Source organism: Biomphalaria glabrata, chromosome 8 (genome assembly GCF_947242115.1).
Source record: "Biomphalaria glabrata chromosome 8, xgBioGlab47.1, whole genome shotgun sequence".
NCBI lineage: Eukaryota > Metazoa > Mollusca > Gastropoda > Planorbidae > Biomphalaria > Biomphalaria glabrata.
The window spans coordinates 35150770-35178369 of record NC_074718.1 but is presented as its reverse complement, the minus strand read 5'-3'; the positions used below and the strand labels follow the sequence as shown (position 1 = coordinate 35178369).

Below are 27600 nucleotides of genomic sequence, written 5' to 3'. Positions count from 1 at the left end.
GTAGTGAAATTCCCCTTTCAGACCTTACGATCTATAGGGCAGATGATGTTAAGGTCATCTGTTTCTTTGGCCAACAGTTAACCAAGCAGGGTGTCATGTGGCCAGCTCAATGACCAACTGCATTTACTTTCCCCAAGCAAATTCAGGTACCCAATAGAGTTGGGTGGACTAGGCACCCTCAAAATCCTGAAATTCAAAATCCCAGTCTTCACTAAGATTTGAACCCCGGACCCCAGGTTAAGAAGCCAAGCACTTAACCATTCAGCTGTTGCGCATGCCCATTTGGTTTAAGGAATTGGTAAATTATACTTACCTGTAATGAAAATCCTGACTTTGCTATATTTTGTTGGAAACAGTAGTTGGTAAAATTTAAAGGTGTTGCTCTGCAATAGTGAATTTGTTTCATTTTCATCTTTTCCCTAAAACATTTTAAAATTTTTTTTTCATTTTCAAAACTTGTGTAAAAAAAAATGCAGCTGACATTTTCCAGAATTAAAAAAAAAAATTGCAAACATTTCTACACTGCTTGCGTATGTGTAAAAGCTATTATATCATCAACTTCACTGGATGTTTATACTCATTTAGATTAAATTTTTTTTTCTTTAAAAATAATAAGTTTTTTTTTTAATGTTTACGATCTGTTTTTTTGTTCTTTCTTTATTTATAAGAAATATAATTTTTGTGTAACTTATATTTTTCTTTAGATCTCCATGGAGCAATAGGTGAACACAGACGTACCAGTCGCTCATCATCAGTTTCTTCTGGTGGATCCAGCACCAACAGTGCAGATGGATTAAATGGATTGGATGTTGGTCGCCAGCAATCTCAGAGTAGGCTTGCATTGGCACAACAGAATCATGTTGTGCAGGATGCATCTCTTCTATCTCTGAATGGATCACAGGATAAAAAGGACTCCACAGAAGCTAAACAGGTAAAATTTACCAATGTATTCTATATGATACAGTGATCTGTCTGGAAATAGCTTAAATACTTCAACAGTAAATAAATAATATGTATAATTCACAATTTTTTTAAAGTGTTTCTTTACAACAGTGTTTATCATACCTTTACCTGTGGATCCCCTCCCCCTTTTTTAGATAAAAATATAATGGTCCTCCCCCACCCCAAGTTAGCTGAGTGGTCACAGGGAGTACTGTAAGCTCCATTATTGGTGTCAGGGAAGGTTTTTATAAGTCTTTGCATATATTCAGAATATATTATAAAACTAAATTTATGTAATAAACTTACATTAAAGTTTATTGTTTATTGTTTATTGTAAGATAATTTTAAGCCCTTCGAACACAAGAAATAGTGTAACGATAGCAGGTTCTCTCACATATTCAGCAAAGAAATTATTTCTGACATCTACAATACTCTTTTTTTTTTGTTTATCTTGATAAGAAAGGTGAAATAAGGTTAAATGAAGGCCTGGCATGGGCTGTTACTGAATAATTTACTGTCTTGTATGGCTTATTGTTCATTCTAGTTAAAAAAACAAACAAATAAGGTAAATTAAAAAATCAGGCAGCATTTTCCAATGTGTGGAACATTCAAAGTAAGTATAGTGCATCTGTAACAGCATTATCATCATAGGATCAGTCTTGTGTAATTTAAGACATTGTGTCATGGACCCTTTTTTTTTTTTTGCTTGTAAACAATGTTTGACAGTCAAGAGAAATAAATTATGGGAAAATTGAGAAGAAAAGCAGAGATATATTGAAATGTTTTCTTAACGAGAAAGTTTTGACTCTTCTATCTTGTTGCAGTTACCCTCACAAAACCAAATATGTGGGAACAAGTCTTACTTGGAAGATAAAATAATTTTTCTTAGTTCAATTATTTTTTTTTTAGCATTAGTATTGATGACTTCATTACTTTTATATAAACTGGTTTATGGCTAGATAAATAATAATATGCCTCGCCATTTTTAGCTTCAAGAAAAGCTGCTTTAGAACAAGTAATGACAGACATTATTCAAAAGATTGGGCAAACTACTTTGCTGTAAAGGGTGGGAGGACACTATAAAAGTTTTGTATAAAATGGAGGAAAAAGTGCATCAATATTTTGCTTTCAAACCTTCTGTTTCAAAATATTCTTCCATTTTTGTATCATTCTGCAGCCGCTGTCAGCATCAGATGATTCTGGGCATTTCAACTTATTTATGGGCAGTCAAAGCTCTGGACACTTGCAACAGGATATACAGAACTTTCCTGACCTTGCTTCAAGTAAGACTTTTTAATTGAATGAAATATTTGTATGCATAATGCATTAGACCACATTTACCAAGACTCAACAGACCATTTATACTGAGTTAAAAACACAGTTAATTCTATATTTCGAAAACTCTGCAAAAAAATAATGACATTCTCCACCTGATCCAATTGGCTTCAATTTTACTAAAGGATTTTAAAAATAAAGACAATAACTAAAATACCTTTGTAGCATTTCCCAGGATAGTTCTTAAAAAGAACAAGCAAAATAAAAAAAATACTTAAAAAAAAAGAAAAAAAAAACATAGCTTATATTAAGTGGTAGTTGTTTCAATTAGTTTGGATCAGTCATGTAATTAAATTTGTAATATATCTAGACTAAGAATAATAAATCTGCGATTAGAAATATTTTTACTAATTCTTTTTGTTTAGCGCAATTTGATACTTTTAGTTTTCTCAATACTCCTATGACTTGTCTAACCAGTTGGAAAAGCGTAAAGGGGGGGGGGGGGAAGAAGTGGGTATCTAAATGATAACTTTTTAAATGTAATTTTTTTTTGAAAAAGTGAACGACCTGCATTTGAACTTAAGGGGTAAGGCCTCCTCAAGCTAATACTGTAACCACTGTGCCAGGGAGGCTGCTTATGAAAATAGTTTTTTGTTAGCTATTTATAGTTATTTACAAACTTTTCCTTCTACTAACAATAAAGGGGACTTACTAATTCAACTTATACCACCTTTTTCACCTTTTACCAATAGTTAATTTATTAATTAAGAACATCTTCATTTGTACTGTAATGTAGTGTTTCTGTTGCAATTATCCTGAAGTAGTTTTTGGCATTATTAACATTCATTCTGATTATCCACCATAAAATAAAGTAATGAGAATGTTAAAGAAAGGCTCATCACTGAAGTAATACCAGTAAACTAAAAGACTGTTGATCTGACAATACCCTCACATAATCCTCCCATTAAGAGAAGGACATTTCCACCTAAGTAGAATAAATTCCATACTCCACTGTAGACACAGTTCCCACACTTGCATAACTGTCCAACATTAATAATCTCTCAGCCTATTCCACCTCATACAAAAGAGCCTTCAGCTCAGCAGCAAAAAAACTGGTTAGAAGATGTCATTGTTTAATTTTTTGTTTTGTTTTATCTCTTATGTAATTTTTCCAAGAGTTGTTGTTGTTTTTTTGGTAGGCATACTGAACTTAGTTGTACAAATCTTCCTGTCTACCCAGACCCATAAATTAATAGAACTTAACAAAAACTCCTGTTTTAACCTGACTCTTAATTTATTTTAATGACATGATAGATTTTAATATTTTTTTTTTTTTTTACAAAGCTTATATCAACACACTCTGTCTGGTAAAATGTTTGAGCATGATTTGTCTCCCACTTTCCATCCTCAGATCAAGCTGAAATTTTGCATAATTAATTCATAGTCAATGACAATACACAAATCAATCCATAATATTCATGTCTTCTAGAACTATAACTGGCTTGTTTAACAAGCTAATAAATATTGATGAAATTAAAATAAAACTGATTACCCAGTAACACAAAATATTAATATGATAATTTTTTAAAATTTTAGGACAAGGGAGACCAATAATTGGCCCAAACAACAGTTCCAGTACATTTACGCCTTCTGTAACTGAACCAGACATGAGCCGATTATTCACTGATCCATTCAGTTCTAACCTTCTGAGTCCAAGCGTGCAGCAAGACCTCAACCACTTGGGCCTGCCCAACTTCTTTGACAGTTTGACACCATCAGCCAATGATGTTGGATCGATTGGCACCCTGTCACCTTATGTTCCTGCATTAAGCTATCAGATTCTCAGTGAAGGAAACAGCCTTTTTAATAGTACAGGATTGTTCTCTGGTAGCCAGAATATGAGCAACAAAGCCAGTGGTAGCAGTATGTTTCAGAGCCAGCCAACTCAGAGTGCTTTTGGTTTGTCGGGTGGTCAGAGTAACTACAATAGCGCTCCAGTGCAGTATGGTAGTAATTCTAATTTATCCAACTTCAATTCTGCCTCTGCACAGAGTACCTATGGCTTGAGCAACTCTGGAGTCAATGGAAGCTATGGCAACTCTACAGGATATTTCTCCTCCAACAGACAAGGTAATGATTATTATGGTCCCTCTGGTTCAAATTACCAAGCCTATGGCTCTCAAGATTTTAGCCTTCCACCACCACCCACACAGCCTTGGCATGGCAATGCCGGTACCATGCCAGAGTCGATGGCCAAGCACATCATTTGCGAAGGCTGCAATAAACAGAAGAAGTGGCCTCATACCTTGGATTGTCTTCATAGTTTCTGCTTCCCATGCATTGCCTCTAGGTTTAGCCCCACAGATAAAACCATTACCTGCCCCAAGTGTCCTAGGAAAACAGTAGCTAGGGATGGTCCTTGCAACATTCTTCTTGATTACCAAGGAGCCAGGTACATGAGAGAGAAGCTAAAAGTTTTTCCTTTTGGCTGTACTGGATGCACCCGAGATCAGGAGGCTGTTACCTGCTGCACAACCTGCATGGCTTTCCTTTGTGCTGAATGCAAGGAGGGTCACAAGACCATTCACCATTTTCAAGGTCACAGCCTGACACCCATCACCAAAATTGGAAAGTGTGCTGATGGAGACTACAAGCCACTTTGTGAGAAGCACATGACAGAGCCCTTAAGTAAATACTGCTGCACTTGTGAGCTGATGATGTGTGAGAGATGTGTTGGTGATCATCATCACTCAGAAACTGCCAACAATAGCCACGACATACAAGAGATCTACTACATTGTTGTTGAAAGGCTCAAGACCTGGAATGAGGATGCAAGCATTAAGCACAAGGATGTGGTGGAAATCACGAAGAAAGTACCTGTTCTCCTCCAGGCCATGGACAATAAAAGGCGAGGCTTAAGAAAACAAATTGAAGACTACTCAGACTACTGCAAGACTGTTGTTGATCAAAACAGAATAGCTGCTTTAGAGATGTTGGACAAGACTCACAATGCTATGGAAACTCATGTTACTAGTTGGGCAAAAATTATCTCGAGTATTGAGCGTGAGCTGGAAGCAGTGTCCTCGTTCAATTCTCGTACACTTGAAGGTGGTTCCAAACTGGATCTCCTGAAATTGCTACCTACAATGGAGAATGAGTACAAGCGATGTGTAGCTGGTTATGCCGAAACAATAAAAGACACAGATGGCATCAAAGTGGATATAAAGTTTGACCCCAACTACAAAGAGTCTCACACTGTCTTGAATCAAAATTTTATGTCAATAAGCTATATGGTGAATGACATTGAGCAGAAAGTTTCTCCGACTCCCGGCACCCAGAGGAATGATTTTACTAGAACCCGACCCATAGCTGACTATGCTGCAAGTGGTGCAGCAGAAAACTCTGATTGCAACTACCAGCGCTGGTCGGCAGCCCCTGATTCTATGTCCATTTCCACCTGGAACAATGTGAGCGAGCGTGACAGAAAGAATGGCACCTTCATACCTCACTTGAACCGCTGCCGCACCAAGACATCATACATTCATATGTTTGGCGAGTATGGTCGATCAGAATATGCCTTTACAGAACCAAGTGGTCAAGCATATCTTAAAGATGGATCCTATGTTATTTGTGACACCAATAACCATCGAATAGTGTATTACAACAACAAGCACGAATTTGTCCGCACAATTGGTCAACCCCCTAATCTGCCTCCAGTTGCAGAGGACTCTGAGAACAGAAGTAATGGGATGCGCAACAAAGGCTTTACCAGACAGGAAGGCTATCTGTATTTCCCCAACAGAGTTGCAATTTGTCCTATTACACAGAATATCATAGCAACTGAGCGCCCACCAAGTCATGACATACAGATCTTTACCATTGAAGGAGAATTTGTCAGATGTTTTGGCGGCAACATCCTTCAGCACCCCAGAGGTGTCACTGTTGACGAGGAAGGCATTATCATTGTGGTGGAATGCAAAGTGATGAAACTTGTCATGTTCAACCAGGATGGCAACTTCATTGTTTCCCATTCTCTCACTAAAGATTTAGAATTCCCCAACGATGTTGCTGCCAAGGATGGGAAAATCTTCATCAGTGACAATCGTGGTCATTGTGTGCAAGTATTTGACTACGATGCACGCTTCCTGTACAAGATTGGCAATGAGAGCATCACTTATTTCCCCATTGGTGTGTCCATCAATTATCTGAACCAGGTTGTGGTCACTGATAACCACAACACCTTCAACATCACAGTGTTTGATATCCAGGGTCAAGTGGTGAATATATTTGAGTCTGTCAGCAAGCTGGCCCAGTGTCACAATGTGGCTGTCCACCCAAATAGCTTGGAGTTGATGCTCACCACCAAAGATTGTAGTGTCTATTTCTTCAACTACGACCCAAATGTCACTCACCCCCTCACCCCTCCAACTAGTCGACCTGGCCATGTTCTCAACCCCCGGCGTGGAGGACGCGGAAATGGCAGTGGCGGATCCACTGGCTCTACCTACTACTAAATGTCACAAAAGATGGATATTTGGACAGTTTCTTTTTCCAATTTTTTTAACATTGCCTTGGTTTTTTTTTTTTTTTTTTTTTTTTTTTTTTTGTTGGTTTTTTTTTTGTTGAATAATACAGCTTGTTGTTAAGAGATTTTTACAATGACATCTATTACAAGATCTAGCTCCTGTTAAATTGTTGACATTCAGCCATGTAATGAATGCAAGGACCAGATTCAGATTTTTAAAAGCATTAAGGGTCCTCGTTTGAGAAATGCCCCCTTATTTTTTCTATCTCCCAATGATTAACACATTTTGATATGACCATTGTTTTCTCAACTGTTTAATGTTTTTTTTTTTCAAATTATTTTTCTTTCATCAATGTTGTGGATATAATCCTAATTTTGTTTTTAATATTTTTTTCAGACATCAATATTGTTACCTAGTTGTTGTACTATTTTCTTATGAACTTTGTGTCAAGAATTAAATTGTTGGATATTTTGAAGAAATGTTTTTGTTAGCTGTGAAAAAAAACAACAAATGGATACTAGATGTTAACTGGTTGTGTTGGCCATCTGTTAACTATATTAAGACATGTTTTTTATACAATCTTTGATCTTTTGATGTTGTGTCCAAGTCAGGCAGAAGTAAGAGAGAGCTGTTTGTTGAAATGTAAAAATTTTTTTTTTATCAATTATAGAATCTTTTTTTTGTGTGTTGTTACTCTGACAGTTGATACCTCATTTCTAGTGATAACTCCACATGACCTAGATTGTTGCACTGATTTCAGTTAGTTATCCCACACCTACATATTTATATAGGTATGACAAATAGAAAAAAAAAAACCAGATGATTTCTTGACAGCTGCATGACTTTCGAACAGAATTTTTTGAGAGATATTAACTAATGTACCATTGAATTTTGCTGGCCTCTTGTTGAAATATAAAAAAAAATGATATAAAGCTTTTTAGTCAAGACTGTTACATGACAAAATGTCTGCCAAAGATTTGTTAACATTGTAGTCTACTGTATACCATCCATTTTCTTGATCAGGATATTATTGTCCCTATTAGAGTTTAGTTAAAGAGAATGATAGCAGTATTATTTATTTACCCCTGTATAATTTGTACAAAACTTGTTTTGGAAAAAGAAGTTGTTTTTTTTTTGTTAAAAGTTTTGTGAAACAGAAATTTGTTGATATGATCCATGCAAATCTGTGAAGTAGTTTTAACAACACAAACAAAATCTCATTGTTCAAAATATATATTTATATATTTATACATTAGCTGTTTTTGTTTCTCCCTCTTCCCTTCCCTTATTTGAAAACTCTTTTCAGACTGTGCAATAATTTATTGAGAGTGTTTGACTAATTTTCTTTTCTGTCATATTGCACCTGTTGAACGAATTCCTCCTCAATAAATTATGTTTCAACTTGAATTTTCAGCAACTGCTTAGTTCAACATTGCTTTATTTTTTAAATAATTTTTAGAAGTTATCTTTTTTTTCCCTTTATTTTTCTTTCTTTTTATTTTAAATGTTTGATCTAAAAAGTGTTTCTGAACAACAACCGAATTTCTGAGCAATCGACTCTTTAAAAGTTTTATGAAAAAAAAAAAAAAAAAAAAGAGGTTGAACTCGTTTGTACATAGCCAAATGTTAAAAACAATTTTAAGTTATCTGTGGTACTCGATATTGTGAAAAACTATATTTCAACTTTGTTTCCTGATGTTATTGTTAGTTCACTCTGACCACCTGGTCATTGTTTAGTGAGATCATCTTGTCTGTGTTGGATTGTGTCAAGCAGATGATAGTTGGACAGTTTTCTCGACTTCTCTCTTGATGGTGTCATTTCTTTCCTGTACATTCTTTCTTTTGTTTTTTTTGCTGAACTGTATTGCTAACCAGCTAATGCGTTTAAAGTTTTCATTCTTTCCCCACTCCAATGATTGTCCTAATTTTGACCCACTGACATTAATTTTAATTTTAAAGGTAACTATTTATGGAGTTTTTAATACAATTTTTATAGTCTCTCCAGTTATGTTTTTCTGATAGCAAATTTTTAACCCTGTGAACGTGGTTGGGAAATTGACATTCTTTATCTGTTTTATAGACTCAGATTTTTCTTTAGTGTATAACTATTTTTAGTTCAGTTTTTTTTTAGATTGCTATATTTCTTGTTACAAATGTAGAGATAGAATTGCATAATAATATTGTTAGTTTCTGATCTTCACAAATCTTTGATATTTTGTATGATTTCTTTAATGTATGTATATTTGGACATTTTTAACATTTTATTTATATTTATATACATATAAAGCAGTGTGTGTGTTTGACTCTAAATACGCACCCTTTGATTTCTCATGCACACTCACTTGTATGTGTATAAATATAAATAGTTGGACAGAATGCTGTCTATATATATATATATATATGGAAAGAGATGACTATTATTTATAACCTGTGTCTAGTATAGATTACATTTTATTTGTTTTTTTTTTTGGCCATCATCATGTGTGATTCTATTTATTGATCAACAACATTTCATCTCAACATCATCCTGTGAATGTCAGAGCTCACTCAAAGCAACTGCTTGGAAGGAAAAATTGTAGGATAATTTTTTTTAGGGCTTCTTTTTTTTTAAATCAGTGTTGTAATGGTGAATCTATTCCACACAACTTTTGATATATTTATTGTTGGCTTTGTTTTGTTCATAGTCACGGTTAATTCAATGAAGAGTTTGAAAGGGAGCTGTTTAGTCCATATCTCTTTGATTAGACTAAAACAATGATTGTGTTAGTTGTGCAATGTGTTTTGTTTAAACATTGTAATTCCTCAGTTTAGCAATAGTGTTTTTTTTTTCCAAAAAAAAAACCCAAATGAAATATGCAATGCAATTGTTTTGTCAAATGTATATTTTTGTTTAATATTAAAAGCTGGGGTTTTTTTTTTTACTTCCCAATTTTTCCTGTCCTTTTGCATTTTTCTCTTCCCATTTCTACTTGCACACCAACCCTCTCCCTCATTTTCACACATCTATTAGTTGAACAAGTTCTTCCAATGTTGCTTGTTAATTTGTTTAAAAAGAAAAAGAAATACTTATTACTGCCTGTCCATCATGAAATTGTTTTTTTTTTTTATAAATATTGTTCTCATTTTCCACTCAAGATAAAATTGTTATGTAGCCAAAATCAAAATTTTTTTTAAACTTTAAAAAAAAAAAAGGCAACTGCTAAGCTATGTTGTGCAACTTGTGTTTATATCTGGCCTTAAATCTTGTTTAAATCTGGCACACAATAATTTTTCTGACATGCACATTTTGTTTGTTACATTTCTTGTTTATAAGAAAGCTTAAGCTTTACAGCCATGACAAGTCCTCACTTTTCCTTTGGTTATTTAGAGCTTTGAACTTTCAATAAAAAGGGTAAGACTGATATTCCAGAAATAAATACAAAATAGAGAGAGGCATTAGCTAAACATTATGACATTTAATTAATTCGATAAAAACTATTTTATTTGTATTTCTTTACATTCTTTTTAATTTGGTCATTTCTCGGCATCATTTTGTTTAGTCATAATAAATGGGATCATTCCAATGAAGAAGTGCCTGGGTATATGCATTTAGTTTGTCATCCAAAACAAGGTTTTAACAGCAAATTCTAAAAGAATACAGTATTACACTAGCTTGTCACGTATGCACTTCTAGGGGCCGTTATTATGTCTGCTTTTAACAATTCTATTTTCACATTAACATTTTTAACAACTTTTTGTAAGACTTTTTTTTTCATAAAGAAAAATTTTTAACCAAAAGAAATTCAATTGTTTTTGTATACAGGTTTATCTTGGGTTTCTTTGAAAAATGTATTTTTTTTTCTTTTTGAAGATTTGTCATTGAGACATTCTCATTTTCTTATGTTCCGAAACTGAGTACTTCTACTATTACCTTGATGAATTAATGATTGTTACAGTTTATGTTGTTGCTGCTACTGCTGCTGCCACTGTTACAATAACTAAACATTCATCTTTTCATCATCCTTATTAGCACAGCATGCTTCCGAGTTTTATCTAACACCATTTTGGTTGAATCCGTTTTATTTTTCAATGAGTCCATAAATGTTCTTGCCCTAAAAGCTATCCAAGTTAGATTTGTAGTGTTATGTTTTTTTTTCTCCTGTAGGTAGCTTCTAAGATTTTCATGCATGAACTCTTGTTATGATGAGCATGTGTTCTTTTCATGAGGCTTGTTATTTAGAAATTGATGTTGGATTTGGGAAAGAAACAAACACAAAAAGAAGGGTTGCAGGATGGTTTCTTACAACCTGTTGAGATCAGACAAAACAGCTTAAGGCCCTCTACATTACATATATTTGCATTGCTTGTTTTGTGCCACAAACATAGAGATTATTGGAATCAATATTGTTACTTCTATTAACTTGCAACTGTCACCTTTGTGTCGTTTGTTATTGCACATCATTGAGCACCTAACTATAGCTTCATTCAAACGTTAGCTTTGTATCATTTTGTTCTACATTCATGGCAGAGAACAGCTCTAAGATTTATAAGATACATTTCCTCTCAAAGTGCTGTTTCCTAATCCTTGTTAAGCAATATGTTTTGACCAGTACTGAATGATTTGTTTTCAAACACGTTTTTTGGCTGGTTATGTTTCCATTGGCTGCCAGGATTAGCCAAGAACAACACTGAATACAAACTGCCAAATGAGATGTCAACAATGAGATATGATTATCCAGCTAAACGCACTGAATTCATAATGTTTTTAATTATTGTTATATTTTATTACTGGTGCCAACATGACAAACTTAGCTTTATTATATTGGTATGTATCAAGTGTTTTTGTTTTAAATCTGTACTGGACAAAATCACTTATGTTTGTGAATGGATAGTACTTGTCACATTGAAACTATCCTTAAATTGAAAGTTGTTAAGTAAAACATTTCTTTCGACAAAGCATGTTATGCAATGGCCAATTTCAAGTACTAGAAAGCTCAGTTAATTTATTTCTTAGCTTAGATACACAATAATGTTGCCAACCTTTTCAATTTCTTATTCAGCACCATATCTAAAAAAAAAAAAACATTATTCACAACTTCATTACAAGTTGTGACCAACTTTTTTGTTTCTAATGCCAAATGGTCATGACTTTTTTCCATTTAAATTATTTAAAAAAATATCCATCAAGTTTTTTTTTTATTAAATACTTTTTTTGTTTGTATTCTTTCAGTAGAATTTACAAGTCTAATGATGTATTTATATTTGTTGATATTTTTGTTTGTTTGCTAGATGAAGTAATCTTTTGTCCAGGTGTTATTTCTGCAATTTATGTCCACATGTACATCCAATCATTCTGAGCTTTAATTAACAACTACAAGATGAATTCAATGAAAAAAAATCATCCAAAAAAGCCAACTGGAAATATTAACATTGGACATTTTGTTTTGGCCATAGTACATGCTCTCTGTGTTTGAAGATGAACTTCTAGTCTTGATTGTGATGGTAATATATACTCAGGTCATTTAATGTTTTTTTTTTGTTCTGCTTTGTTTCTTTCATTCTAACTTAAAATGTAAGGCAGAGTCTTGAAAGCTGGCTTGGTTTTAATGAAATGAATACCCTAATGAAATGTCAGAAAGTATCAAGATCGTTCAAACATTTTATTTGGCACATGTTAATTGTAAAAATGGAATCAAATTGAACTGTGATTTGTACCACACAATGTGATCTGAATTATCAAATTTTAGAAACAACACATTTGAAATCCATTGCTTTGCTTTTCCTATCAGACTTCTAGTTTTTCAAGCAGTAGATGTATTTTAAAATTCTGTTTCTTATTGGTTTGAGAAAGTTATCTCTTGGAGTAGTTTTCCACAAATTGATTTGAGTACTCCCATTTTTCACACCCCCATACCTATTTTTTTTTTTATTATTATTATTGAATGGATCTCTTCATTTGATTCATCTGTCAAACTTAAGTAAACAGCCCAAGAAAATTGATATTATTTTTATCTTTGTTAACACTATTACCCAACTATTCCATACCAATACCATACATTATGCACAGTACATGATTCATCTTGACAAACATGTTAGATCGCTCTCTCTAGAGTGTATATGTTGGCTCATCAGATTCTGATAGTAAGATAGTGTTTAAAGTACAGTTTGAAAGAGTAAATTCAAACTCTGGCTTTTTCTTTGTTTACTTTTTCATGAGCAGTATTTTTTTTTTCTTTTGAAGACTAGTTTTTTTCTTCTTCCTGGGCAGTAAAACTGTTAACATCTTGTTGCAGTTGGTAATGTCTCTGTAATACTCCGTATGTTGATTTCCTAAGCTGTAAGAACATGAAGCTTATTAAGCATTTAATGTTAAACATTCAGACCAACTACATCTTGTATCTGAGCCTCATAACCAATTTCAATGCAAATCAACATTGTGTTGTTTTTTTATTTATTTTCTTTGAATCTATTAAAAACAAATTTTTGTTATGACTTGTGCTAAAATTAGTGGATATAATACAGATTCTCAATCTTTTGTCCCACAAAACAAAATTTTGTTTACCTTAACATGAAACTTAGGGGAATAGAAAAAAGATCTATGTGTGTCATGTTTTAAGTTGAAGACAAACTCCAACTGTTAATTCATGTATTGAAGGCAGTAGTATTACATTTCTAAGGTGCTACCATTGTTCAGTTCATCCTGTGTACACTGTCCGTATCTTAGTATTTGTTGAAAGACTTTTTTTTTGCCCTTGGCCTGCCAATTAGTCAACAGAATTTTCTTTACTTTTCTAAAAATGAATGATGTTTTAGATAATTATATATTGATGTTTAACCTAGATTTTTTTTTTTTTTTTTTTTTTTTGATGTTGTATTTTAGTTTCAATTGTTGTCAAGAAGGGTAAGGCATGTTAAGAACTCTTTTGTTTATATGTAAAAGCTACACTGATTCAAGATTGTTAAAGATGTCCATCCTATTTATAGTGGCCAGTTTTCTTTTGTGCCTCTTTTTCTTTGTTTTAAGGTACACAAAGTGAAACTCTTACCTTGCCGTATTTTAGTCCTAGTCCGATTACTAATGTATTTAAAAGACTAGTTATGTCTGTTCTATCCAAAGCAAATGTTGTAAAATAAATTAACTCCTGAGTCATGCATTCTTGTTGAAATCATGAACAAATTTTTTATGACTATATTTTATAAAATTATTTATTTGTTGGATGTTGTCTGTTACAATAAACTTGAACAATTCAATGTGCATTTGTCTGAGTGTGTATTCTCTTTTTATTTTTAAAATGAATTAAGAACTTCAGGCCTGATGCTAACATTTAAAGAAAAAAATAAATGTGTGGCCTTAATAGTCATTGCTGAAACTTGTTAATTGTTACTGAAGCTAAAACAAAACCACATTAAACTGTTCAGGTACACCCTTTCTCTCTTACTGCAGTCCCTCCAGAAGCATTATTCGCAAAAGTGAAGACCATATTCCATCTTAAGGGGAGGTATCCCTAGAGAAAATTGAGTTTTAGGTCTAGGATATCGATTTTTAACTAATAACATAATTAAGTAGATCAATCATTTTTCTTTACATTACAATCATTTTTATTGCTTAAATCTGTGTCTAAAACATGTTTTTTAAATGTTTTTGTAAGGTCTATGAGACAAAATCTTAATAAAATTTATACTTTAAACTCATTTTTCTCAGAATGTTAGTTTTTGCACATGTCATTGTGCTTTACTAGGAATTTCTCCTAAACTACTTGATAGATTTTGATGAAATTTGAAACACTTCTTAAGAACATCATTAGCTTTACTCGTACAATGATTTTTTTTCAATATTTTATTTACTTTTTTTTTTAAAGAATTTTTAATAAATATTTATCCTGTTTTTTTAGGTCTAAAAAATACTAAAAATTCAAAAATTTGTAAAAAATTTAACATACTTAGATCTTTAATTCTGACTTTGTATCAATTTAGAGGATCCTTTTTTCTTATCTTTTAATTCAATTTCATGTATTTCTGATCAATAGTTTTTATAAAATTCAGACTTTTAATTTGTATACAATAAACAATATGGCCGCCGTTACCATGGCAACCATCATTCAAAAAACTTTTTTTTAGCATTATTTATTTTAGAATATCATTATATGTTACCATAACAAATTTCAAAGGCCTAGCTTCAGAAATAACAAAAATAAGATTTTCAGGGATACCTCCCCTTAATGTACTTAATAGTTCTACCCTGAGGAGATACAATTTAAGTCAAAGACTTTGAACAAAGATGAATAGATGCTTAAAGGGAGTACTTCTTAGTCTACTAAATCCATTATTGGTATTTCAAATAGAGCACATCTTTTTCAAGCATTGTTAACATCAATCTAAAATGCATCCAATACAAATAATTAATATTTTACTATCTTGTACTAGACATTTTTCTTTGTTAACCGATTATCAGTTGTTTTTTTATTGCAAGGAATAATATTGACTACTTATAATTGAAATTGTTAGTAATGTAGTCTTTTTGGTAAGGCATTGCTCAGATTAATCCATAATCATCAGAATGCATAGAAATCCCTCCTTTTCTTGTTATGGCACAGGTTATAGATTCAAAATGATTTTAATGGTTGTGATGTCTTAGGATGTGCAACATTAATGAACATTTTTTTTTGCTTGTTGTCAGAGATTGTACATTTTTAAGTTGAGCTGGACAAAATTTTTTTTTTTTTTTTTTTTTTTTTTTTTTGTTCTTCTTTGTAATTGGAAGAATACAAATAACTTGTGCAAACTGTAAGCATGTGGCTTAGGCCAAGACAATCTGTTAAACTTTGATTGCTCTTAATTTCATATCAAGAAAAATGATAATTCCTTTTATTTATTATGTTTTGTTTTGTGAAATGTCTACCTTATACATAATACAGCAGCGTTGCATTGTAGCCATGTTTTCAATAGCTTCTAGTTGACATTCAGCCTCATTGTTGTTGATTTTTTTTTTGTTCGTATTTCCAAGGGCAAAATGTTGTTGGCACAATGAATGTATTTTTGGTACTCACACCTACCACCCCTTGTTCTTTTTGTCGTGTGCAGTGTTTAACCAAGACATACTGTTTATCCATGCAAATGATGGTGCTCAGACCTTTGTTTTAACATAAGAAAATAGTTTTTGATGGTTTCCATTTCATGTCCCCTCCCACTCTTCTCACTACCTTCCACTAATAAATTTTTATACATTTTTTTATTTGGCGTTACTTTAATTTGATTTTGTTTGCCTTAATAACACAGTAAGAGAAGCTATGTAACAATGTGTCATAACTATTTTTGTTTCACCATTCAAATCTGTCATTCAAACAATCTTTTCTGTCAGATCATAATCAACTACATATGCATTTAAAGTGTTATTTGTTGCTTTTATATATATTTTATATATGTTATGTATAATTATATATTATGTTAAAATAAGAACTGGTTAAAAATGTGTAAATTATTTTCTAATTATTTATTTCATTGACTTAAACTTGAAAATTGTAATTTAAAAAAAAAAATGATTCCTACTTGTTACCTTGTTAATGTCTTGTAATGTGATGACAGGTGTGACTAGTTGTAAAACACAGAGCATTGGGTTAGTCTAGTCATTTTGTATTCTGTTGATTTCAATAATTAATACCAGGGAGAGAATAAGCTAGTGTTGAACTGAAAACTAAGTCTAGTACATAGGGTAAGTGGATCACATCTGGTCACTGGAGAAAGATAGTTGTTGAAGAAGACCAGTCATCTGGTCAAGCCCACACAGATGTTCAAAGTGACCTGTCTGTTATACTCTAGTAGAAAAACATCTCCAGTACTTAATTGATTAAGATCTACTACTTGCTTATTAACTGTTGTTTCTTTAAAATAGTTGAGGATTTTCTTGTACGCCCCCCTACAGCTGGAAGTCACTGAACTCCACGTTTTGCACACAATCATTGACAGAATTGTCTTTGGGACTTGTGAGTTGAACAACACAAAAAAAAAACAAAAAAAAAAGCAGTTACAATCATTGTTTAGCATTAAGGGGATATTGAATTATTGACAAGAAAATATTGTTCTGTTATTTATTGATGTCATGAAACAAGTGTTTTATTTATTTGTATTCATACACAATGTCAATACTTTTGATTTGAAATTGTTTTCCTTGAACTCTGGGTAATGCTGCATTGTATTTATTGTTACCACCATGTATGTATGTTTCTCTCACTTCCTTGCCTTTGTGTGTGTGTGTCAATTTGTTGTTTAGAACAGGTTCATATCTAATAAGTGTACAAAGTATCATTGATATTGTTAGCTGTTTTTTAGTTTTCTGTGTAAGTTCAAACTTTGCATCATGCTTCTCTTCTGTGGTTCTGCTTTCACCCGTTGAGGCTTCCAAAGAGATGCTTGTCAAACATAGTGCTGGGTTTCGGAGTAGCTCCTCCCATATTGCTAGATATGTTCTCTGCTCTATATTTTGTTCCAGTACATGACATTAATACTATAGTCAGAAATAGGATTGAATCTGTTTTGATGAAGTCTAGTTTTGCCAGTGCACAGAGCACCAAGCTTGATATTGGTATGTGTTAATAGCACATGAAATCTATATGTAGGATTTATTGATGAACTGTATATTCCATTTTAGTTTTAGTGTTACTCATCGTTAAAACATTTGACTCTGGTGTCTTTTTTTTTTTTTTTTCAGTTATTTCATTTTACAGATAAACATGATTCATTTTATATTTATATCTATATTTACATATTATGTTGTTGTATCATCTCAAATACACAATTTTTTTTTATCTAACCCTTTGTTTTCTATTCATCGTTATTCCAAATCCAGTAGAAGAAAAGAAAAACAAAAAAAAAAAAAAAGCATTATGTATTTGTAGTATGTGTATGATTTCTAATACTTGCCAAATATATTTTTGTTGACTGCTAGGATGAACCTTTTTTTTTTTTTAAAGGTTTTTGAAATGCACGAAATGCAAAAAAAAAATAAAAAAATAAAAAATAAAATGAATGCATAAAAAATGTAATGACTATGATTGAATATTAATAAGAGAGTTCATGGCTGTAAGGAGATATATGATAAGTATTGAGACGTAGATGTATTTATTATTTTTTTACCTCTGAGCTGTAGATCAGATGTGAGCCACCCATCTCCATGTGCTACAGTGTAGGCTTTGTTTGAAGGCAAACTACCAACTTTTTGAGTCAACTCACTTGGCAGGCTTATTGGCTTACAATGATCATGTCACAAGGTTGCTAGCCCCTGAACTAGATCTTCTGTCATTGAAGGTTTTAATCTAGAAATGATACCATTTATCAATCTGAGTTTTCTGCATTTTTAAAAAAAAACTAATACTATGTTTATTTATGAGTTAATTTTTAATCACTGTGTATAATTATTTATTGACTTTCAGATTTTTATTGCTTCTCTTATTGTCCTAACAGATGGGTGCACAATTCTTACTAACCATAGATCATGTATTTATTTGTCAGCCCTGTGTTCTTTCATGTCTAGCCAAGCTTCAATCAGCTGTTTCAAATTTTTAAAAGAGAGTTAATTGTTGTCTTTTCTGTTTATTTTTATTACCATATTTGCGTGGACTTATGTTTTACAGTTGTTGTTCTTTATTTATGTATTTTTTTTATTTTTTTTTTACTTGCATTGGATGAGAAACATGCAACCTCACCGGAGATGAGTGTAAATTTAAGCAGTGATTTTTTTTTATTTTAATCTTTTTTTTTGTTTTGTTTGTGTTATAACTCCATTCCCTATTTATTTCACAACAACAAATAAAAAATTATCACTCGTACTAAAAAAAAATGTACAAAATTAAATTATTTATGAAATAAACTCACCTGTTTTTATGATGGCAAAGTCAGAAAAGCACTTTTATACAGTTTCCTCATACCCTGTTATTATGATCTCATAACAAAGGGAAGAGCACTCACACTACATTACATGCACCCATTTTGTTGGGGTTACCTGCCTTGTTTTCTAGCTCAGAGTACATGTATATTTATTCCAGAATTGCTCATCATCCTGATAACACACAGACCCCCCTTTTTTTTTTTTTATTCTAAAAATAAATTCCTTTTGCTCATGGTAGATAGTAAAATGTTCTTAAAGACATGTCTGAGTTGAGTTGTACTAGAATAGGTATTCAACTATGGAGTAATCTTAGTCATGCAGTCATCTTTAATCTTTGGAATCGACATTGCCATTATTATTATTATTATTATTATTTCTTAAAGGAAAAGTACATTGTTAGTCTGAGTACTTCTTGTGTTAACACAAAATTAACAATTAGAGCTGCATTGTACTTTATATACATAGTCTATAAGCATGGTCTTTTCTGTCCATCTACTGCTATACAAAATAAAAAGTTGTTTCTAATCCCAAGAAGATTTCTATCAAGACTTAAGTACCTTCTTCTCCTCCAGTATCCAATAGGATCACTGGTTTCTATGAAGTCATAGAGCTGTAGTCAGTCCCCACTCCTTTTTGTTTTTCTGTCTTTTGTGATTCCATTTGACCATCCATGTGTACAAAAGAAACAAAAACTGTTCCAGTTGGAAGTATGTACCAAAACCTTGTTGATCTGTTACCTTAATGCCATACAATGTTGATGTGTTGCTGCACCCATTGCTGTTCAACAGTTAGCAATTATCCCTTTTTGAATCAATTTTATTCAAACATTTTTGTGTATGGGAACTTAAAAACAACAACAAAAAACACACTCAATATCATTGTTATCTTTTTTTTTTTTTAATATCACTTGGAATGGCAGACCTTTTTTTTTAAAATCATAGTGACTGTATAACCAGAGCTTGATGTTCGCAAGGTGCTAAATCTACATGTCTTATTGTGCTATTTTTAAAGTAAGTTTTTTGGCAATTGTATTGTATTCTTTTGTTTTGTTTACTTTGTTAAACAAAAAGTTTTAAAAGAAAATACTCAGAAAAACCTACCTTGCAGCAACCTTTGATTCCTTATTAGTCTAGCTAAATCTATTTCAAAGTGGCATTCAAAGCTTGCCTACCTTTTGAAGTCAATTATAAATATATTTCTTTGTTAAGTGCTAGGGCCTGTATAATGAATTGAATACATCAGATAACTTGATACTAAAGACACGTGTTATATTATATCACAGGAATGTTACATGGTACTGCCTTACAAGCCACATTATATATTCACCAACAAAACCTGTTGATGTCCCACAAAGCTTCTTGCCTCTAGAATTGAACAACCTCTAGTTCTACAGCATTCAAACTAAAGTCCTTACACAGATCAACTAATTACCCCCCAATCCATTCCATCTTTTGTTTCATCTTTGCTTAAAGAGTCATCCTACTTCAGGGAATGTTTTATTTTCTCCTGCTACATAGTCATCTCAAAATAGAACTGGCCATCAAATTTGTTCTATTTGTTGCTGGTTACAATGCTAAACAAGTTTGTTTCATTGAGGTGTTGATTATCCTTTATGCAAATTATCATTTGGCTTGAAGTTCTCAATGTGTTATAGTTTTTGTTTTAATGGAATCAAAGAACGAATAGTTTCTGTTGGCAAAGTTGATCACTGCTGAGCCCTGTCGAGTTTAGTCACCACGAATTATATGTTTTTCACTCTACTTTGTTTTGTTTTTTTCAATTTGATCTCGCTAAACACCTTAGTCTTTAAATGCTTGTCTTACATAGAAAGGGCAGGATGCCCTACTGTAACAGTGTGGGCTGTGACCATGTTTTAAGTATCAAACTATTGTTAATGTTCAATTTTATCTCTATATAAATGTAACAAATTTTTTCTTAACATCTAAATTGAAATTGAAAATTAAGGAAAAGAAGGTTGTTTTTTTTTTTTTTTTTTTTTTTTTTAATTTTAAACAATATCCTAGGTCATCATGAAGTTGTCAATCAGAGATATAATTGAAGAAATGGTCATAATACGAAAGATTAAGAAATAAGTTCTGCTGCTTAGAATTATTTGAATGACTAAATCTTGTATTTTGTCCTTTGTTAAAAACCAATGTGAAGTAGATGCTGTTATAAAGAATCCTACACACACTCTTTGCCTCAGGTTTATTATGCCATTATATATCCAATGTTTTTGTTGACTGATAAAATACTTTATTAACTCTTTAACTTTACACCCAATTTGTTACAGAAAGTAAACAAACAAACAAACATTATAATACAACAAATATTTTATTGTTACCATCATAAACTGCCAATTTATTCCATGTGTCTTTTTGTTTTGTTTTGTTTGAATTATCTACTGTTCAGCAATGAGTCTTTGAACCCACATCTGTTTCATAGGCCTATTGTTAGTAGATGTATGTTGATGAGGACCTCTTAGTTACACACTGGGCAAGAGTGTCCAGTTGAGGACAGTGCCCAGGTGTCTTTATTACCTGCAGCTTGTTCATCTTGTAGTGTGTGCTCTAAATGTTTGCTGCCTCCAGCTTTAGCCCCCCACCCACCCATTTTCTTGTGTCCAATGAGAAGTGGCAGGAGAAGTCAATCAAAGGTCAAAGTTGATCAGGTGATGGTTAAAATAAATCGGTTAATGGTCAAAGTTGATCCTGTGATGGTTGGATATGATCAAGTGATGACTTAAAATGGCTGTGGTGATTGCCCCGGAATGGCTTGCATGATGTGTTGTACATTGACCTGTTGTAGTCATTATGTTGAATACATTTTTTCTAAAGACTAAATCTGTATTGTTAAAACCTACATGCCGAGTTATTGCCTTTTTGTTACTTTTGATAACTTCTTTACTGGTACCCACCCAAAGTACATTGTACAGTAGCTTGAAGACTCAACCCAGTTCAGTTTCTTGTCATTCTCTGACACTCAAATGTCAGTTATTCTTTTACATTTACATAGATTTCTGTGTTCTACTGTGTAGTCTTTATGTGGATGACTTGAGTTTTCTTACAGTAACCATGTTCCTACTAATTTTTTTTGGGTTTGGTCAGAGTGTTGTGTTTGATACATGTAAAACATTGAGTTGACGCCTAACAAAACTGATGCTTTAGGAGACATAGTTGTAATCAAGCTTTGTTAGTCCACATTACTCAATTATCTCTATTTTTGACAGATTAAGACTTTAAAAAAAGTTGTTATCTATGAATTAGTACTGTTTGGTTCAATACATTGTTTTTTAAATTTCTTCCTAAAAGCTTCCAAGCAAACTTTAGCTTGCCCCCCTGCTCTGTAATACTGTACTTAGTTTTTAGACTCACTTTTGTGTCAACAAGAATGAAAGAAATTTTTGTGTTTAAACTGCTCCAAGTCCGAGCACCTGATTGTTGTTTCTGTTCTTTATACAAACATCTCTCTATCTCTATACATTAACAGTTTTTATTCTTTGATTGTCATTTGTTGAGTGTTTTTGGTATTAATAAATAAAGTATTTGTTTGCTTAGCTTGTGTGTTCCTTTTGTTGTTATTGTTGTTTGTTGTTGTTTAAATTAATTTGATTTTGTTTTTTTTTATTTCTAAATCTACAAATTTTGGAAAATAGTTTCTCAATTACAATTTTCAGACTATTAGAGAAAAATTAAAGTTGTTTTCCAAACATTCAAATGATGTGACTAGATTTAAAACTGTCTAGTTCATGGTTTAATACCATTGTCATACTTGTGTTCTCATTATGGGAGTCATTCTAGTGACAACATGGAATCCTTGGAACAGAATTCACTTAACAAACATTCAAAGGAGACTAAGGAATAGTACTAACTGGAATTGTAGTATGAATGAGTAGAGACTACTATAGGACTCAATACAAATGAATTGAAATCATAAATCCACAGTGAAAGTAATGAATGAATAACTGAAAGATTCAAACTTTTCCCTCGTAAGTTCGTCTGATTTTGTAGTCTGTAAAAAAAAAAAAATCTAGTATACAAGGAAAATAAAAAAGGGGGATAACCATTTGAAAACCTTATGCGCTAATTTTAGCTTTAGTAGTTACTAATGTGGCGATGAAATAAGAGACGTTTGACTTGCTTTTTGGTGTCATTTACATAGACATATGGTCATTTATTACAATGCCTCTATTCAACTCGTATGTTCATAGATGGAACCTGGAAATAGATTTCGGCTCTAGCTATTTAACAGTCGATGTATCTAGGCCTATATCGCTGAGAGAATAATTACTATTAATTAAATTTGGCTAGGGAACGAGATATTTCAGTATGTAGACAGGCATTATAGTTTTTCAAGAGATTAATACATCAACTAGCCATACCCGCTGATCTTATTTTGCGTATCACCGTTGATATAATCCCTGAGAGTGTTTTGGAAACAATTAAACGAAATAATAATGTTATAAGAAAGGGAATGCGTGAATGTAAAAATATAAAAATAGTATGAATGGAGCTATCAAAATAGCTAATCGACCTAAATTTATGTTTTAAATAAGAAAATTTGCTTGCAGGCCTACATATATCTAGATTTAGAGTCTAGATACTATTATAATAGATGTAGATCTAATATTATAAGAGTGAATTCAAGGGCTTAAGAAGCTTATTAAATATTGTATGTTAGTATATTTAATATCCCCTATATAGAACCTCATGTAGCCTGTCCAATCAAAGTGTGCGTGCGTGGTGTCTCGCATGGTTGGGCGACGTAGAAAATTATATATACAGTAATGATGTTCAGGAACATTTTTTTGCGCATCGTCTTCTTGTTTAGATCTAAAGGCCTATCATTAGAAAATTATAAAGTGTAGTAGATTATTCATTCGGTTTTGGATTTTTTCCCGGGAGGGGGGCGGGGAGAATGGGGCAGGGTAAAAATGTTCTTTTTCTTTTTTTCAAAGCTAGCAGTCGTTAGTTACTTTGGCCTCCCTCAGTAGCGAAGCCGCTATGGATCATCTCATGGAAATGAGATGAATGCCTGGGCAGCTGTGATTGGAATGATGTCGCCCACACATCAGTTCATCCCCTTCACGCAGCTGATGTATCCAAAGGAACGGCAGTGCCGATACTGTTTGGGGTCAGCGGCGTCGCATGTTCTGCCAGGGTATAGCACTGGGTGCTGCAAAACTGTTAGTTATTAAGAACAAAAGAATCGCTCTATAAGTTATGAACAAGAGGTAATGTCTCTTTTTTTTTTTAAAGTAATTTTAAAAAAATTATTGTTACAATACCTATGTCCATATCGTGGAAACGAAAACCTTCTGGGAGGGCAAAACCTGGACACTAATCTCGAAAAGGCTCTAAGACTTGCCTAGAAATTTGTCAGTCGTTGTATATCGTTGGAGAAAGAATTACTAGGTCGTTGACCATACTCCGAAAAATCTAGTTTGACACTTATAATTTTTCAAAGTAAAAAAAAAAATAATAAATAAATTTGGCTTTAGAATGAGAACGGATGCTTCGGGGATTGCCGTATGTAGGCATTATATTTTAAATATCTAAGGGAGGAAATCTGCAGAAAATCTACTCAGCTAAGAGAAATCCAGTTGAGAAATAGAAAGACATTATAGAATGTGCTTATGACTGGACACGCTCTCCATGAGGCAACTTCAGTAACAGTTGAACTATTGATTACTGTGTAGGCTACAACTCCATAATATCGGGCATTTTATGACTGATTCCTTGGAGTATGCTGAAATGAACTTGAATTACTGAAGACTTAAAGAAATATATGGTGGTATGTTGTTTGTTAATGGATCAGTGTCATTAGTTATGATTAGTGTGCATAAAGGATGGAAACTAACCTGAATCACAGTATAGGATTGGCTGACTGGTCGAGCGGTATGCGCGCTGGACTGTCGTTCGGACTTCTCGATGCTCCTGGGTTCAAACCCTGCCCACTGCCATCCCCCGTCGTCCTGCGGGAGGTTCGGACTAGGAAGTAAATTATCTTTAACTCTGAAGGAACATCCGAAACTTATCAAACATTTTACAAACAAACACACTAGTCATCATTAATTGTTAATATTGATTATTAAGTTATCAGCTAAAATCTATTAGAATAGTTAAGTTATTCCCAAAGTGATCTAAATAGACCCCCAGGGGTCTATAGGATAAAAAGAAAGTTAGAGAACCATTGGTCTAGCTTAACAATGCAAAGGATTTATATTACCTTTCATACACGATAAGGCGAGGCCCCAATCACTACACTGTAATGGCCATTTTTTTAAGGGTGTAAGCTGCATTACTAGAAATCTCTGAAGTTACAGGTTTCAGCCATAGGCGAGTGCTATACCAGGGCCAGGAATATTTCTACGATGGTATGGCGTTGACAAACGGGCAAAATATTCTATTTATCGCTGGGTTGCTGGCAATACACATCTAAAGTTACAAGATTCAAAACTTTGAATAGATCGCGCCATCATTTTATTGTATTTTAATGTATTCCGGAAACTAAAGCAAAGTCTTTGATTAAAAAAAAACCCGCAGTAGTTCAGCTTTATTTTTCCGGGTCGTTTTAAAGAACATTTGAGCATATTGTTGTAAATCTAGGGTAGGCACTCAGCGAAAAGGCAGGCGGTAACAATAAACTAGGTATTTATTTACACTACAAACACTAACACTAATAACAGGCATGGAGCTATCAAGTCCCAGAATGTCCTATCTCAAGAGACACCAGTCCTTTCCTACCTAACTACCAATACAGACCACCGACACACTTCCCAGTGCCGCCCCAGGTCCTCAACACAGTTCATAGATAGCACAAAGGAGGTTCTCTCGAGTCAAGACAGCCCAGACTTCCATCACTTTATCCGGATCTACACCAGTCCTTCTTCCTGTCTAAACATGTCCTCTACTACTTGTGTTGAATGGCGCTCTGATGCGCACCATCGGTGTGGCTCGGGAGAGGATTAAAAAAACTAAAGCAAAGTCTTTGATTTAAAATAAACGGCAGTAGTTAAGCTTTATTTCGCCGGGTCGTTTAAAGAACATTTGAGCATATCATTTTACGTAGCCCCTTGGTGAAAAATAGTTTGACGCTCGTGACCTCAGGAGATGATTAGTCTTATTTTTGTGTAAGATCAGGAGTGGAGAAAGTAGCCGTGAAACTGCTGACGCCATGGCCTGGTCACAGCCACGATAACACCTTTAAGATGAGTATGCTTTGTCATGATTCTCCGATTTATATATTTTTAAATTAACAGCGTGTTCAGGGGCGGCAACATAGGTGCCATGACACTTTTCAGAGAACAGGGGCGGCAACATCGGTGCCATGAGACACTTTTAGGAGAAAGAGGCGGCCACACATCGGTGCAATGAGACACTTTTTGGAGAACAGGGGCGGCCACATCGGTGCCATGAGACACTTTTAGGAGAAAGGGGCGGCCACACATCGGTGCAATGAGACACTTTTTGGAGAACAGGGGGGGCCACATCGGTGCAATGAGACACTTTTTGGAGAACAGGGGCGGCCACATCAGTGCAAAGAGACACTTTTTTGAGAACAGGAGCGGCAACACTAACGCAATGCATGTAAGGAATGCACTTTGAACTTTTATTACGATGGTTTCGAGTTCAAACCCTAACCGCCGTTATTTCCTGTCACCAAGCAGGAAGTCTAACCAAGGGTGTCTTCATTTCTTAATGAAAGGTCTGGAACCAGGACGTCTAAGTTAAGTCGGGGGGGGGGGTATGAAGAATTGCGATGCTTGTCCCTCACTCAATTACATTTTCAAGTCGCCTTTACTTAGTGTGGTCGGTGACTAATGCTGTCGACTGAACAGTTGAACATTTGAAATCTCCCAGTTGACGTCATCACATTGTGTCCCCATGAAACGTAAATAAATCATCGTTAATTTTCCCTAAGAAAAGATTAAAACTTTTTTGGTCATGGACTCCAATCATTATTGACTTAAAGTCCATTAAATAACAGTTAATATAGTTTTTGTTTGATAGTTTGTGTGAAATACAAACTTAGAAGAGGCTCCCGAAGTGATCCCATAAGGCCGGTAATTAGGGAGGTTTCAATGTTTTTATCAGAAGCTCTGAACTACAAACAGCCACAATACTACCTCCGTCCAAAAGAGACGTGTTTATTGAAAGTGTTACCGTTATTATTGTATTGTTAGGCCACAGGGTACGGAGATTTATTCATTTTATTATATGTACATTGTTAATATTCATGTGCAATCAATAATAGTAATAATATAATTTATAGATCGCTGATAACAAACATAAATGTAGGCTCAAGGCGCTGTGATAACATTACACACATAAACAGGAGAGTTAAAATGACAAACTAATTTTAAAAAGTTTTGAACAAATAGGTCTTCGAGTTCTTCTTGAATGTAGTGAAGCATGTTGTCTGTCTGAAATCAATGGGGAGTGAGTTCCAAACCTTTGGTCAGTGCACTGAAAAGCCCGCAAACCGTAACTTTTGAGGGAGAAACGTGGCACCACTAGAAGTGTTGAGTCCCTTGCAACTGTACCACTTTGATTTTTTATTCCAGATGCGACACCTCTGAGGGTGCCAAGGAATCAATGCGCTGGTTGCTATGGAAATAAGGCTCATTGTGAGCCTGGCCTAGCGGATGTTATTAAATGACCATTTTGCAGAAGGGCCAATCTATCATTCAATGTCAATGGAAGAAGTATTTCCCTTTGCTTGAGTGTTTCTGTGATTGTGTTACTGTAAAACTTAAAAAAAAAGCTTATTAAATCATTTTTTTAATATTTTGATTTATATATTTACTAAATGCATTCTTTCTCTTTTAACGAGGATGTTATGTGGCCAGCACAACGATCAACCGCCTTTACTTTTTCCTAAACATTGTTGGGTGAACTCAGAGGCTCCCTAAAGATCCCAATATTAAAAATCCCTGGATTCAAAAGTCACATCGCCTCCCATACATGTCTGTGATACAAACAATTCTTCCGTAGC

General features: G+C 33.6%; 1 protein-coding gene across 3 annotated transcripts in view; it reads left to right on the top strand.

Moving 5' to 3' along the window:
* Positions 1 to 22159, top strand: part of LOC106056795 (uncharacterized) — a 32527-nt gene extending 10368 nt beyond the window's left edge. For all 3 annotated transcript variants that reach the window (XM_013213648.2, XM_056037715.1, XM_056037714.1), the window contains exons 3-5: positions 705 to 931; positions 2120 to 2225; positions 3814 to 22159. In XM_013213648.2, coding sequence (XP_013069102.2) covers positions 705 to 931; positions 2120 to 2225; positions 3814 to 6731 — 3251 coding nt within the window. In that variant the 3' untranslated portion in view covers positions 6732 to 22159. The remainder of the gene's footprint in view (positions 1 to 704; positions 932 to 2119; positions 2226 to 3813) is intronic.
* Positions 22160 to 27600: the final 5441 nt, after the last annotated feature.